General features: G+C 60.6%; 1 protein-coding gene across 14 annotated transcripts in view; it reads left to right on the forward strand.

Moving 5' to 3' along the window:
• The window catches only part of R3HDM2 (R3H domain containing 2), a 45,967-nt gene that overhangs the window by 10,638 nt on the left and 22,959 nt on the right, over nt 1-12,370 (forward strand). For all 14 annotated transcript variants that reach the window (XM_086768917.1, XM_086768913.1, XM_086768907.1 and 11 more), the window contains one exon: nt 11,334-11,532. In XM_086768917.1, the coding sequence (XP_086625043.1) occupies nt 11,365-11,532 (168 nt within the window). In that variant the 5' untranslated portion in view covers nt 11,334-11,364. Of the gene's footprint in view, nt 1-11,333; nt 11,533-12,370 lie in introns of those variants that run through there.

The raw sequence follows: 12,370 nt of genomic DNA on the forward strand, positions 1-12,370 counted from the left end.
GGCCTGGCTCCTCCGTCCCTTCCTGTTGCGGCTTCCTTTGCGGAGCAGCTGCTGGGGCTTCTTCGGGGCTCAGAACTCCAGGTTGGAAAATCCAGGCCCTGCGTGGCTGCTGGGCGCCAGGAATAACCAAACCCAGAGCAGACGAGTTCAGAAGGGGGGAAACCCCGATGCTGAGTCGTGAACCTCATGGCTGAACCTTGCGGCTTTGCTGGCCTCCGCTGCGGGGAGTCACCCCCAGCGCGTGCTTTCTGCCGCGGGCACGCCGACGTCCAGCCCGACGTCCTGCTGAGCCATCCCTGCGGAGCGCCGCGGGCTGGGGAGCTGCCGCAGCAGAGCCGGCGGGCGCAGCCGAAGGGCGTCAGCGGTGACTGTTTCTCAGAGAGCTTGGGAGGTCGCGGTTCCGTTTCCTTGGACAGGCACCTCCGTCTTAAAAGTTATGAGCAGAATTAGGAGGGAAGAACTTGAAGTGGCCAGAAAGAGGAGGCGTAAAAGGAAGTTTTATCCTGTGGATCTGATTCCTTGCCCCGTCTGGTGGGGAGATAACACCTAAGGTTGCATTTGGCCAACGTGGAGGTGAATTAATTGTGGCTCTCCGCTTGGACGCACTGGTATAGCACTGCGAGTGCCTTTTGCCGTAGTTCTCCCTGTCCTGCCGCTCTCGCTCCCTTCTCTCCGGTTCTCCAGCTGTGGGAGCCCCTCTTCAAAGAGGCAGAGGCGAGGAGCCGTTTGCTGCGGCCGGGAACGCCGTTTGAAATGGCTGCCGGCAGCTCGGTCCCTGCACCTCAGCCTTTTTGCCGCTGTCTCCCTTCAGCCTCCCCATCTCCGTGAGCCCAAGGCTGATCCCGCCTTCTCCTCTTCGTCTCCTTTCTCCTCAAAGTTTCTTTGGGGATGCGCTCGTGATCCATGTCGGAGCCCAGCGAGGGACGGGATGCGCTCATGATCCATGTCGGAGCCCAGCGAGGGACGGGATGCGCTCGTGATCCATGTTGGAGCCCGGCGAGGGACGGGATGCGCTCATGATCCATGTTGGAGCCCGGCGAGGGATGGGATGCGCTTGTGATCCATGTCGGAGCCCAGCGAGGGACGGGATGCGCTCGTGATCCATGTCGGAGCCCGGCGAGGGACGGGATGCGCTCGTGATCCATGTCGGAGCCCAGCGAGGGACGGGATGCGCTCGTGATCCATGTCGGAGCCCAGCGAGGGACGGGATGCGCTCGTGATCCATGTCGGAGCCCGGCGAGGGACGGGATGCGCTCATGATCCATGTTGGAGCCCGGCAAGGGATGGGATGCACTCGTGATCCATGTCGGAGCCCGGCGAGGGACGGGATGCACTCGTGATCCATGTCGGAGCCCGGCGAGGGACGGGATGCACTCGTGATCCATGTCGGAGCCCGGCGAGGGGCGGGATGCGCTCGTGATCCATGTCAGAGCCCAGCGAGGGACGGGATGCGCTCGTGATCCATGTCGGAGCCCAGCGAGGGACGGGATGCGCTCGTGATCCATGTCGGAGCCCGGCGAGGGACGGGATGCGCTCGTGATCCACATCAGAGCCTGGCGAGGGACGGGATGCGCTCATGATCCATGTCGGAGCCCGGCGAGGGATGGGATGCGCTTGTGATCCATGTCGGAGCCCGGCGAGGGACGGGATGCGCTCATGATCCATGTCGGAGCCCGGCGAGGGACGGGATGCGCTCGTGATCCATCTCAGCGCCTGCCTGCGCCCCACGCTCGGCCAGGCTCCCTCGTGCACTTGAGGGACGTGGAGCGGAGACTCGATTGCAGCCCGTGCGCCTGCGGAGTCGCCAGGTCTGGGGTGGAAAACCCCTTTCTGGGGAAAATCTGAGCAAGCGAGCGGTTTAAATCCTCTCGCAGGCCATTTGTATTTCTTATTCGCTGTCTCTGTCGGTGTGGATTCACTAATCAGTGAGCAAAAAAAAAAAAAATCCAGGATTGAAATGAAGCCGTTAACAATTGAAGAAGGCCGGGAGCGAAGCAGGGCTGCCTGTCGCCTACCTCGGCACGCGTCGGGCGCTCTGCAAAGCGCGGTCCGCGCGTTGGAATCCTTCTGGAGGACGCTGATGATTGCTGTGGTGTCTCTGCTTTGCTGCTGCGCTCGCGTTCGCGTCGCTCGGTGCCTGGCGGGGAAGGCGGTTGTGTCTTTAAAGCCTTGGCAGGGCTGCGCGGGGGCCGTTCCGTCGCAGGGTTTGAATGGGAACGGAGGGGGGTGGCAGCGCGCGGTGACATCCCTCTGAACAGCTGGGCTCCGCTCCGTTCGGAGCGATCGGCTTGCTGAGCAGCGGCGGCGGTCGCCGGCGTTTTATTCAGCGCTGAGAGCTGGCGGGGGCTTCTGAGGAGCAATATTCTCCTGGCAAAATTCCTCCTGGGCTGGATGTGGTGATGAGATCTCCGTTGAAACCGGGAAGCAGATGACCTGCTGCGAGTGCAAAACCGCCGCGGTGAGTTTATTTTTAGAATAAGGCTTCAATTATTTTGAGCTTGAGAAAGATTGACCGGAGACTTTTCTTTTCCTCTCCCCGTGCCCCCACCGTGCAAAAATACAGCGGGCGTTTCGGGGCGAGGACCTGCCGTCATCCGTCTCTGGTAAGTAAAACGACAGGATTGCTGCTGCTTCGTGGTTAATTTAAAATCCTGCTGCCCTAAAATGCGCGCGTGGCTCTGTGATCCCGTTCGAGCCTTGAGGGCGCGAGGTGAGCTGTGTCCGTCCTCTCCCTGCGCTGCCGGGGACGCGCGCCCTCGGGAGCCGGGGAATCCCCGGCAAGCGCGCTGCCGTGTCGTGAAGGAGTTCCCCGTCACGGTCTCCTGGGCTCTGCTCCTGCCTTAGCTCGGTGTTTGTGCAGCCTGCGCCGCGGTAGCTTCTCTTCGGTTTGCAGAGGAAAATCCTCCCTGCTCTTGTGTTGGGTTGTGCTGGGATTTACTGGTCTGAGGCTGGCCGGTTGCTGGGAAGCGTTGCCCAGTGAGCTGGCTGCGTGCCACACGACGTTTTCAGGTTGGCTGCTGCGCAGGGGGTTCTGTAGGGCTGCGTTTGTGCTCACGTCAGCCCCATTTTAAAATGATTTTATCATTATCACTGGCTTTGCTTTGGTTTTAGTGGAACTGGGAGTTTAGCTTGCCTTTACCTCCTCCCCACGCATGTTCATCATCCGGCCTTGCCTAAAAAACCCGCAGACGAGGCTCCCTTCGTTTGGGATTTGGTGCTGGGAGCTGGGTTGCTTGGTCTGGTTATCAACCAGGTACCGGTGCTGCAGGATCCCCGTTCGGGTGCGTTGGACCCGTTCCCTTTCCCTTCCCAGCTCGTCTTAAACGCGGATTTAAACGCCTGTGGCTCGGGGAGCTGCAAACCGCGCTGAACGTCAGCCCTTCAGCGGGCGAAGGCTGGGCTCCTCTTGCTGTGGGGAGGGGAAAACGGGAAAATCCTCCGGCTCCCCCCTCCCTGCCACCTCCAGCTCCTGCAGCTGGCAGCCAGAAGATGAAGTTGGTTTTTTTTTTTTTTTTTTCCCTTTTAATCCTTACTGCCCACTTTGTTGAGCGATCAGCTGAGTTTCTGGGTCCCACCTGCAGACAGCCAGCGTGCCCTGCGTTTGTACCCCTGGTGCGTAGCGCGTCGGGTGGCTCAGGACCCTCCGCCAGCTCGCCGGGACGCAGCAGCATCGCCCTGGGACGCAGAGACGGGGACGGAGAGCGCAGCCCTGCTTCCTGCCTTCCTCCCGGTGAGAAAAGTCTGCGGCTCTGCTTTGCCGGCCCGGCTCAGGATTAGTTCAGCCGGGCTGGGAATTCCTTGCTCTCCCAGCCAGCTTGTGTGTTTGTGCTTCTGACTGGCGCAAGCGTGGCACGAGACAAGCGTGCCAGCGCGAGGAGAGCTATTTCCAGTGTCGTGCGTTTTTCCCGAGCCTGGTTGCCGCTTCCGGATCCGTGAGCGTCTCCTGCCTGACGCGGTATTTCGTTACGGATGCGTTCAGGTGGAGGGAATTCTGCCTGGGCTTCTCTGAGAGAAGCAGGACGCGTCAGCGGGAGCTGTGCCGGGGTTTCCTCTGAGCGTGGAAGGGTTAACAGAGGTTCCTGCTCCCTGCTGTCCCATTGCATCCTGACGCTGCGGAAAGTAGGTGGATAATTCCTTGCTAGCTTTTCAGGAAACCCCTGTGGTGGACGGCCCTCCTGAATTGTTGCTGGGAAACTGCTTTGACGTCAGGGGAGCAGTTCCCTGCTCTTCGGATGAATCCAGGAATAGCTGGTGATGGGGAGAGGGAAGCCGGCGCGAGATGAAGGGAGCCCTCTGACGGGGAGGCTCTCGGCTCAGATTTATTTTCCTTCCTCCCAGAGGAGGGACCTTCCGAGGAACTGTCCGCAGAAATTGGACCGAACCGGAGCCGTTCCTTCTCCGGAACGGTTGGGATTGCTGGCTGCTGTGGTCCTCTCACTTTTTAACTGTTCGCTGCTTGGTTTGGGGTTTTTTCTGCCCCGGATTTTGCCAACAGGGGGCGAGAGGCTTGGCTGGCTTCACTGCAGCTCCCAAAATAGACGGGGAAGGGAAGAACAGCATCACTGGTTTTGTTTGGTTTGGTTTTGGTGCCAAACGGATCGCATCCCCTTAGGCTGGCAGGCAGAGCGGAGGGAGCGAAGGTGGCTGCTCGTGCTCTGAACTCCAGGCTGGGAGAACTTGGAAGCCCGCGGCCGTTCAAACTGACGTTCTTCGGTGTTGGTTGAACTCCTGCTTTGCAAACCCTCCGGCGGTGTTTGTGCAGCCGGTCCCTGTCCCCCGGTGTGGTCCTGTCCAACCCGGCAGCTTCTGGGAGGCAGGCAAAGCCGTGGGCACCCGCTAATTGGAGCAGGAACTCTCTGCCTCTCCTTTCCCACGCCTGAAAATAGGTGTAGGAAGAGTTTACCCATCCCGCTCTGAGGTTTTCCCGAGGTGATTAAGAGGTTTTTGCCTCCAGAAGCGCCGTAGAGCGGTGAGGAGTCTACTGAGTGGCTGATGGAGGCTGGCGTTTCCAGTGAGGGCACTGGAGGACTTGCACTGCCGGGCAGAGCCCTGGCGTGGAGGAGCCTCGGTGGTGGGATGGACGAGGCGCCGCTGTGGGTGTCGAGCGGACGCTGCAGACAGAGCTCCCTTCTCCTTTCTTCCCAGGTCGGTTGAATGTAAAAGCTCTGCCAGCGCGTGGTACCATGGTGGTCAGCGAGAGACGCGTTGTTTTAAACTGGTTTCTGAAGATTTGTCGTGGTTGCCCACTTGCATTTTCATGTGGTACCTCCTTCCACACCCCGTTTTCTCCTCCCGGTGCATATGAAAAGGAAACTTGAACCAGAAAGCCAAGCCCTAAGCCTAGCTGAGGCGGGGAGGAGGCTTTCGGCAGGATCTGGGATCTTTGCAGCCTCCGGCTTTGGCGCTGAGCTGAGTTATCTTCCCTAGGAGATCTCCAGCGTGCCCGAATCCAACGAGCGCCGCCTTTCTGTGCCGTCCGCTTTCCACAGCGATTGAAGTTGCACCAAAAGAACGGCGTGGCTTTTGGGGCTGGAAACAAGGACCTGTCGTGAGGGGGAATCTGAAGGGGGAGCAAATGGATTGTTCCGCTTTGGATTTTTCTGACCTGGGATGAGCGCAAAGGGTTCTGCCCTGAGCTCTTCCTTCCGCGAGAGGCTGGAGCTCAGCGCGACAGGCACCTGAAGAAAACCTGCAGAACCCCGCGGCGGACGCGGAGGCGGCTGGACGCGTTCGTGTTCCAGACGTGGTTCAACAGCATCTTCTGGGGATGGGAAGGAAGGACGAACGCCTCTTCCTCTCCTGAAAGGACTTGTGCCGTCCGCGCGCCGCCCGGGCGCTGCGGCGCTCGCCTTGCACGAGCTGCTGGAGATTCTGTCTTGGGCCCGGAGAGCCTTGCTCTCACGTCGGTGATCAGTGAAAAGAAGCCGTGGCTCGAGTTCAAGTGGCGTTTCCTGATCGTTCGGGGTGATGGAGCTCGTGTGGGGAGCCCCGCTCCTGCCCGGAGCGTGTCTGCGCGGAGGCCGGTACCGCTGCTGTGTGCTCCCTGCCTCCTGTGTTTCCATTTAAGTGCTGCTTTTTGGTTTCTCTGCTGCCAAAATACTCATTTTCGGTGAAAACTGCTCCGTGGTGTCTGGACGCGTTGTTTTAATCGCAGCTCTCAATCATTACCCGTCCCCAAAGGCCTTGGCACGGGAGGCCCTGCTGCATCCTTCCCGCTTCCGCGCCTGCCTGGGGACCGCGGCGCTGTTATTTCGGTTAGCGGAGATCCCCGGATAGAGCGGGTAATCGGGAGAGGTGAGGGAGGCGAGCCTGCCCCGGCGAGCTCACGAGAGCGCCGTTTGTCCGCGAGCCTTCAGCGGTGACGCCTCAGGCGTGGGTGCCGCAGCGCACGTCCTGCTCGCTGCCCTCCGAGGGGCCGGCTCGGCCGCGGCGGCCGCGTTCCGGGTGCAAACGCTGAGCGGCGCCCAGGTGGGGTGGCAGCCTGGCCAAGTTTGGCTTTGCCATGCCCACGGGCAAGGCGTGCTGTCACCTTTTGGCTCTCCCTTTCCTCAGAGGCCAGTGTGTTTGGTTCCTGTCTTGCGTGAAGGTGATTTTGGCTGATTTTGGCTGATTTTGGCTGATTTTGGCTGATTTTTGGCTGATTTTTGGCTGATTTTTGGCTGATTTTGGCTGATTTTGGCTGATTTTGGCTGATTTTGGCTGATTTCTGGCTGATTTCTGGCTGATTTTGGCAGTCCTGGCGCCCGCTGTGTCACACTCCTGGAGTACAGCACTAGCACGTTGACACCCATCCTGGTTGCGTTGATTGAGGGAGGGGACGAAGTAACTGATGACTTTTTCCCCCCTCTGGAATCCTGTGGTTCGAGATGTTCTACGCACAGACGTGAGATGCATGGCCGGCAGAGCCATCGGCACCCGAAGCTGCAGCCGTTCGCTCAGCAAATGTGAGGCAGAGCTTGATGGGGGGCTTCCCTCAGCGCTGGGTGAGGGCGTTTGAACTGGTGGGGTCCTGCCCTCCGTGGAGTTGCCGTGAGGAACGCCTCGGAGACCTCCCGATGTCCTGCAGAATCCGCTTAGAGGGCTCCCTGTCTCACCCGCGTTCCCTGTCTCCGTGTTCGCGTAAGGTTATTCGCCCCCTGACGTCAAACCCTTCGGTCTGCATCATAACCTCGGCTCTCGGATGCGGTGTGGGGGTGGAGGTGGAGATTGGAAGCGGTGACTCAGCGCCGGGAGCCTGTGCGCTGTGCAAACGCGTCTGCCCTCCTGTTTGGGGGTTTTTTTTGGTGGGTTTTGTAGGAGCTGTGTGCTAGTGAGGAATTAAACCTCTCTCTTCAACTGATAACAATGGGGGGGGGTTCAGGAGAGGCTGCTCCGCTGGCTGCAGGGTCTTTCCGGGGAAGGTTTTGGGGTTTTCTCACGGAACCGGGCACTCGTTCGGGCTGGAGCTCCTTCCCGCTGCCAGGGAGCTGTTTTCCCCGACAGGAGGGAAGGGAGCGTGCTGGAAAGGCTCTGCGCCTCTTTGTGTGCAAGCTGGGGCTGCAGACTTTTGACGGGACGCTGGGGACGGCCCGGGCAGCAGCGGTGGCATCCTCCCGAGCGGCCTGGGAGCCGACCGGAGCCTTGGAGGGAGGCGTCTCAGGCGCCGCGCGGCCTTGGCTGGTCCTGCGAGCAAAGCCTTTCGTCACAGCCTCCTGTTCCATCTGGTAGGTGCACTTAAACACAGCAAAACATCCCCAGCCGCTGCGCCCCGGCGGGAGCGGCGAGCACAAAAGCCGCTCCGAGGACGGCGGGGCGCAGCGAGGGAGCGCTGCGCTGCCTGACGCAGCCGGGAGAGCCGAGGGGGCTGCGACGCCGCCAATCTGCCGCACCCTCGCCGCCTCACCGCCTCCTCGTTTTCCCCGTGAAAACCTTTTCCCACCGCAGACGCTCTGCTCGGAAAGGGGGAATGGAAATCGCCCCCCAGCCTCGCCGGGTTGCCCCTGGTGATAGAGCCGGTTGCCATGGAGCTGCCGTTCCCATTGGATGACCTGGAAGCCAATGAGCAAATTCTTCATCGGAGCATCATCGGCTCACCTTGCGTGATGCAGGATGCTGACGCGAAAGCCCAACACAGATGCTGGGAAAAGGCCGCTTGCTTCTCCCTTCCCCCTTACGGGCTGGGTTCGTGGTTTTAATTCCCAGTTCCACCAGCAAACCCCGCCTGGGGCCGGGACGGTTCTCCCAGTGCTCACGACTGGCTTTGGCTGCCCATCGGTGGGGACCGTGCTGCCTGCCAGCGAATCGCCGGCCTCGGGGTGTCGACTCCTGAGCCCTTGGAGCACCTGAACTCCGCTGAGCGTGGGGTTGGATGTGTTTTGGCTCTAAATTTGCTTTTTTTTTTTGTATTTCTAACCAGCCTGAGGATGGGGAACGCTGTCACGGCTCTGCCGGGGCTCCCTCTTGCCGGTGAGGCTCTGCAGCCCGCTCTGCCGTTCACGTTGGTGACCCAGGCTGCATCTGCTGAGATTTTCACCAGAACTGGGTAATAACTGGGGAGGAGGTGGAGGGGAAGAGAGTCCAGATTCTTGTCCCTGAAGCAAATTGTGGAGCGTTGTCAGGAAGGCTGGAGGCGTGCAAACCCGCTTCCACGGTCACGGCTTGGACAGGGACTGGGGAAGCGGAGCCTTTGGCCGGCACCCGCGCAGCGTCCGCGCTGCCCGTTGGCTTTGCAGCCTCCGGACCCGAACCGAAACGCCGAGGGCAGCTCCCCCGCCTCCTCCTGCTGCGTCGTTCTCTGTTCTGCCCCGGGTTTTGTGGCTTCCCTCGCGTCGCGTCTGTGCTGTCTTTTCATCTCCCCGTCACCTCTGAAGGTCCCCTTGCCCCGCGAGCCGCTGGCACGGCCGGCCAGTGGCGGCTGCCGCCCCCTCGCCGCGTCCCACGGCCGTCCTGGGGGAGCGGGGCTGATTCATTCCTCCGGAGAGGAAACCTCCTCCCGAAAGCGTCGCTGTTGAGAAGCGCTGGCGGTGCACGCGTCTCCTTGGAATTTTGTGCGCAGGGAAATGTCCCGGAGGGCTGCGGTGGGGACGGGAGCTTTGTCGGGAGGGGGAGCCTGCGGACGGCGGTTCAGCGCCTCCAACTCGTCTGTCCGAGAAGAGGGGAGGGAAAACTGACGGATTCCCCTCGCGATGCCGGAGTTATGCTGCAGTGTGGTGAGGAAAGATCCCCTTACCCAGCTCAAATCGGCCCGAGGCGCTTGGCTTGAGGGTGACAACTTGTTCTAGGGCGGCTGTTGCGAAGGGAAGGGGGTGTACAAACCCCGCTCCTTTATTTCAGTGTGGAAATTCCCCCTTTAGCGAAGCGTTGTGTTCGGATGCCTCCCGCCTCCCTTCCCCGGATCCGCTGCAGCTCCTCCCAGACGCGAGGCTGGAGCGGTTTCCTACAGAGCAGAGTGTTTTGGGGAGAGGGGAGGCAGAGCTGACCGCCCTCACCCCCTGCGGAATCCGGCCTCCTCCCAAACCAAGCGGGCGCTCCCTTTCCCTTTTCCGAGCCAGTTCCTGTCGGAGGCATCGTGGCAGAGCGGGCTCACCGCTCCGCGCGGCACGCTCGCTGCCGGCCTGGGAGCTCCATTCCGGTTCCCGTTGGCATCTGCCGGATACCCGGCCTGGAGGATGGCGGCCTTGGCCATTCCCGAGGGAAGCTGCTCCAGGAGATGCCCGCCAACGGGATCGTCCGTGGTGCCAGCCTGTAGGATGCTGCGGAGGCGCAGGGAGCAGCGAGCGTGGAGCGGCCGGGAGCCACCGCTGTGGCTGTGGGAAGTAGCAGCGTCAGGAACTTTCCTCTCCTGGTTCTCCCGTCCGTGGCTCTGAAACGTCCCGTCCTCCCGCCTGGATCCCACGCGGCGCTGGCATCTCCAGGCGTTGCCGCCCGGTGCTGCGGTTTCTCCGGCCGTGGGATTTGCCCGTAACGCCCAGCGTTTTCTGTTCGCTGCCGCGCGTCTGCTCTGGGCCTCTCAAAGTGGGTTCCAGATCCCTGGAAGAATCAACTGGAAGCACTGGATCGCGCGCTCCCGCTTTCTGGAACTGGAGCTGATGGCGGTAGCTGCAGTGAGAGTCAAACGCGTGTTTTATGTTCAGCAGCCCCACAAATTAAAGGGGATGAGGCTGAATTAGTTAATGAGGCTGAATTAGTTAATGAATCCTAGCAGTTCCCACGCAGAGCTGAGAGCTGAGAAGTCTCTGTCGTACCGGACTCGTTTCAGCCATGTCCTGTCCCGGTGATTAATAAGTTGTTAAACATCTGCTGTGTTTTCCAGCGCCCAGGTCTTCCCTTCGACCCTCTCCCAAATTCCAGCTTCCCCTTTTCCTTTTGGAAGCGTTTCTCAACGGCCCTGCCCCTTCTCCTGCCGTTCCCCAGCCTGCCCGTTCGTCCCCGGGACGAGCGCCGGGTTCGGCGCGGCGCTGTCTCTGCAGACGCGTTTCATCGCTCTGCGGTCCCGCGTGAGCTGATTTCGCCCTCGCCCGGGCTCAGAGACCGGCTGCGCGTTAGCCGGGAGGGCTGACGGCTCGATCCCGGCCAAGCGGTTTGGGATACACACGTAATTTGGTGAAGGGATGCGTGACGCGTTCGTTGCTCCTGCGCAAGACGGCCCGCGGACGGAGGCACGCGCTGCCCTGCCTGGATTCGCTGTCATTCCCGGCTGGTTTCAGGGGCTCGGTGGGCTGCCGGCGTTCCCGCTAATCAAAAGGAAGCAATTAAATGCAACTTTGTCAGGAAGCGTCATTTTTTCTCCTTAATCCGTTGTTTGGCCGGTGTTTGACTCCCGCTTTTCCTGAGGTGCCGAAGCGCAGGCAGCCGGGGAGGCGTTGCGGCTTGCCGTGTTTCACGGGAACAACCGGAGCAGCGGCCTGGGTGCGCGGCTGCTCTCTCTGGCTGAGTGTGAGGAGGACTGGGCTGGGATCTGGGGGAAAAACGCACGTTTTTGGATGTTGCTTGTCCTGGGGCACAGCACCCCTGCTCTGGCTGCTGGAGTTTTTCACTGACTGAATTCCCTGTCCCTCCCTCGCACCGGAGAGGTCGGAGTGCCTGCACCGGAGAGCTCTGTGGATCTCCAAGGCTTCATCCAGCCCTGCCAGCGTCTCCCAAAGTCCTGGGGACAATCACGGAGCGCCGGCAAGGTCCCGTCACGCTACGGGCTGTGCCCAAGGGGATGAGCGGGTGGGGTGTCGCTGGAGGGCTGGCTTTGGGGGTCTCTGTACACGAGGTGGGTTGCAAGGACGTTACGGCCTGTCCGTGCAGGAGTTTGCGTTCCAGGCGGAAGCTCTCTGCGCCTCCTGACTCCCTTCTCCTTCTGGCAGGTGCCCGCTGCTGCGCTCCAGGGCTCCGAAGATGTCAAACAGCAACACGACGCAGGAGTCTCTGGAAATAATGAAGGAGTCCGAAAAAAAGGTGGTGGAGGAATCCGTGAACAAAACCAAATACGTGTCCAGGTCGCCAAGCAAGGAGGAGGCGGAGAAGGACGCCGGGGAGGAGGTCGGCGTGCGCCAGGAGTCTCAGGTGGGTGTGCGGACCGGCGGGTCGTCCCCTCCGCCAGCGTGCAGAGCTGGGCCCTCTCCCTCTAACTGGGAACACGAACTGGTCGCCAGCCCCTCTGAGGGGCCTGAGCCTGGGCTGCCACCTCCCAGGGGACAGCCGTGCCGCACAGGCTGCGTTCACAGGCTGCTCTCTTCCTCTGCAGCTGAATCTGTTCTGCTCAGAGTGCAATAATTTAAATATTCTTCAAGCCCAGGGGAAAACGTGGCATGTGTGCTCCCAGGGGCGCTGGTGCTGGGTCCCCAGGCTCTAATCCCGAATCTTGTTCCTTGCTTTGACATAACGATCGGTTAATGACTGCGTGTGAGGTGAAGACATCCCTGGCAGAGCCTGGTGTCAGGAGCGGTGCTTGGCTCTCGCTTTGCTGTTAAAAACGCCCAGATAGGAACTGAATGGTTTGGGATTTCGCTTCAGCAAGGAAAAAAATTGCACGAGCGTAATTTGGAGGGTGCTGGGGCTTGTTCCTGCGGCTCTGCTCTCCTGCGTCCTGTGCTTTCGGCTTAGCGTTGAGCTTGAAGAAGTGCCCACCTTCAGCAACCTGCTGGGTGCCTCTGCGTTTAAAGCTGGGCGCTGGCACCGGGCTTGTTCAGCGCTGCGCGGGCTCGGGAGGAGCCTGGCTTTGGTCACTTCGTAATATTTTCCCCATTCAGGGGAAGATTTTTTAGAAGGTAGGGACAACAGATGACTCTGCGTCTCTTAAATCAGAGCAGCAGCGTGTCTCTCACGATCCGTTGTGTTAGAACCCGCTTCGTGTCCCGGGAATGGTGGCAGACTCCCGCTTTTCCCACCTGGAAGGGTGTCA

This window comes from Chlamydotis macqueenii, chromosome 29 (assembly GCF_036417535.1).
Source record: "Chlamydotis macqueenii isolate bChlMac1 chromosome 29, bChlMac1.mat, whole genome shotgun sequence".
NCBI lineage: Eukaryota > Metazoa > Chordata > Aves > Otidiformes > Otididae > Chlamydotis > Chlamydotis macqueenii.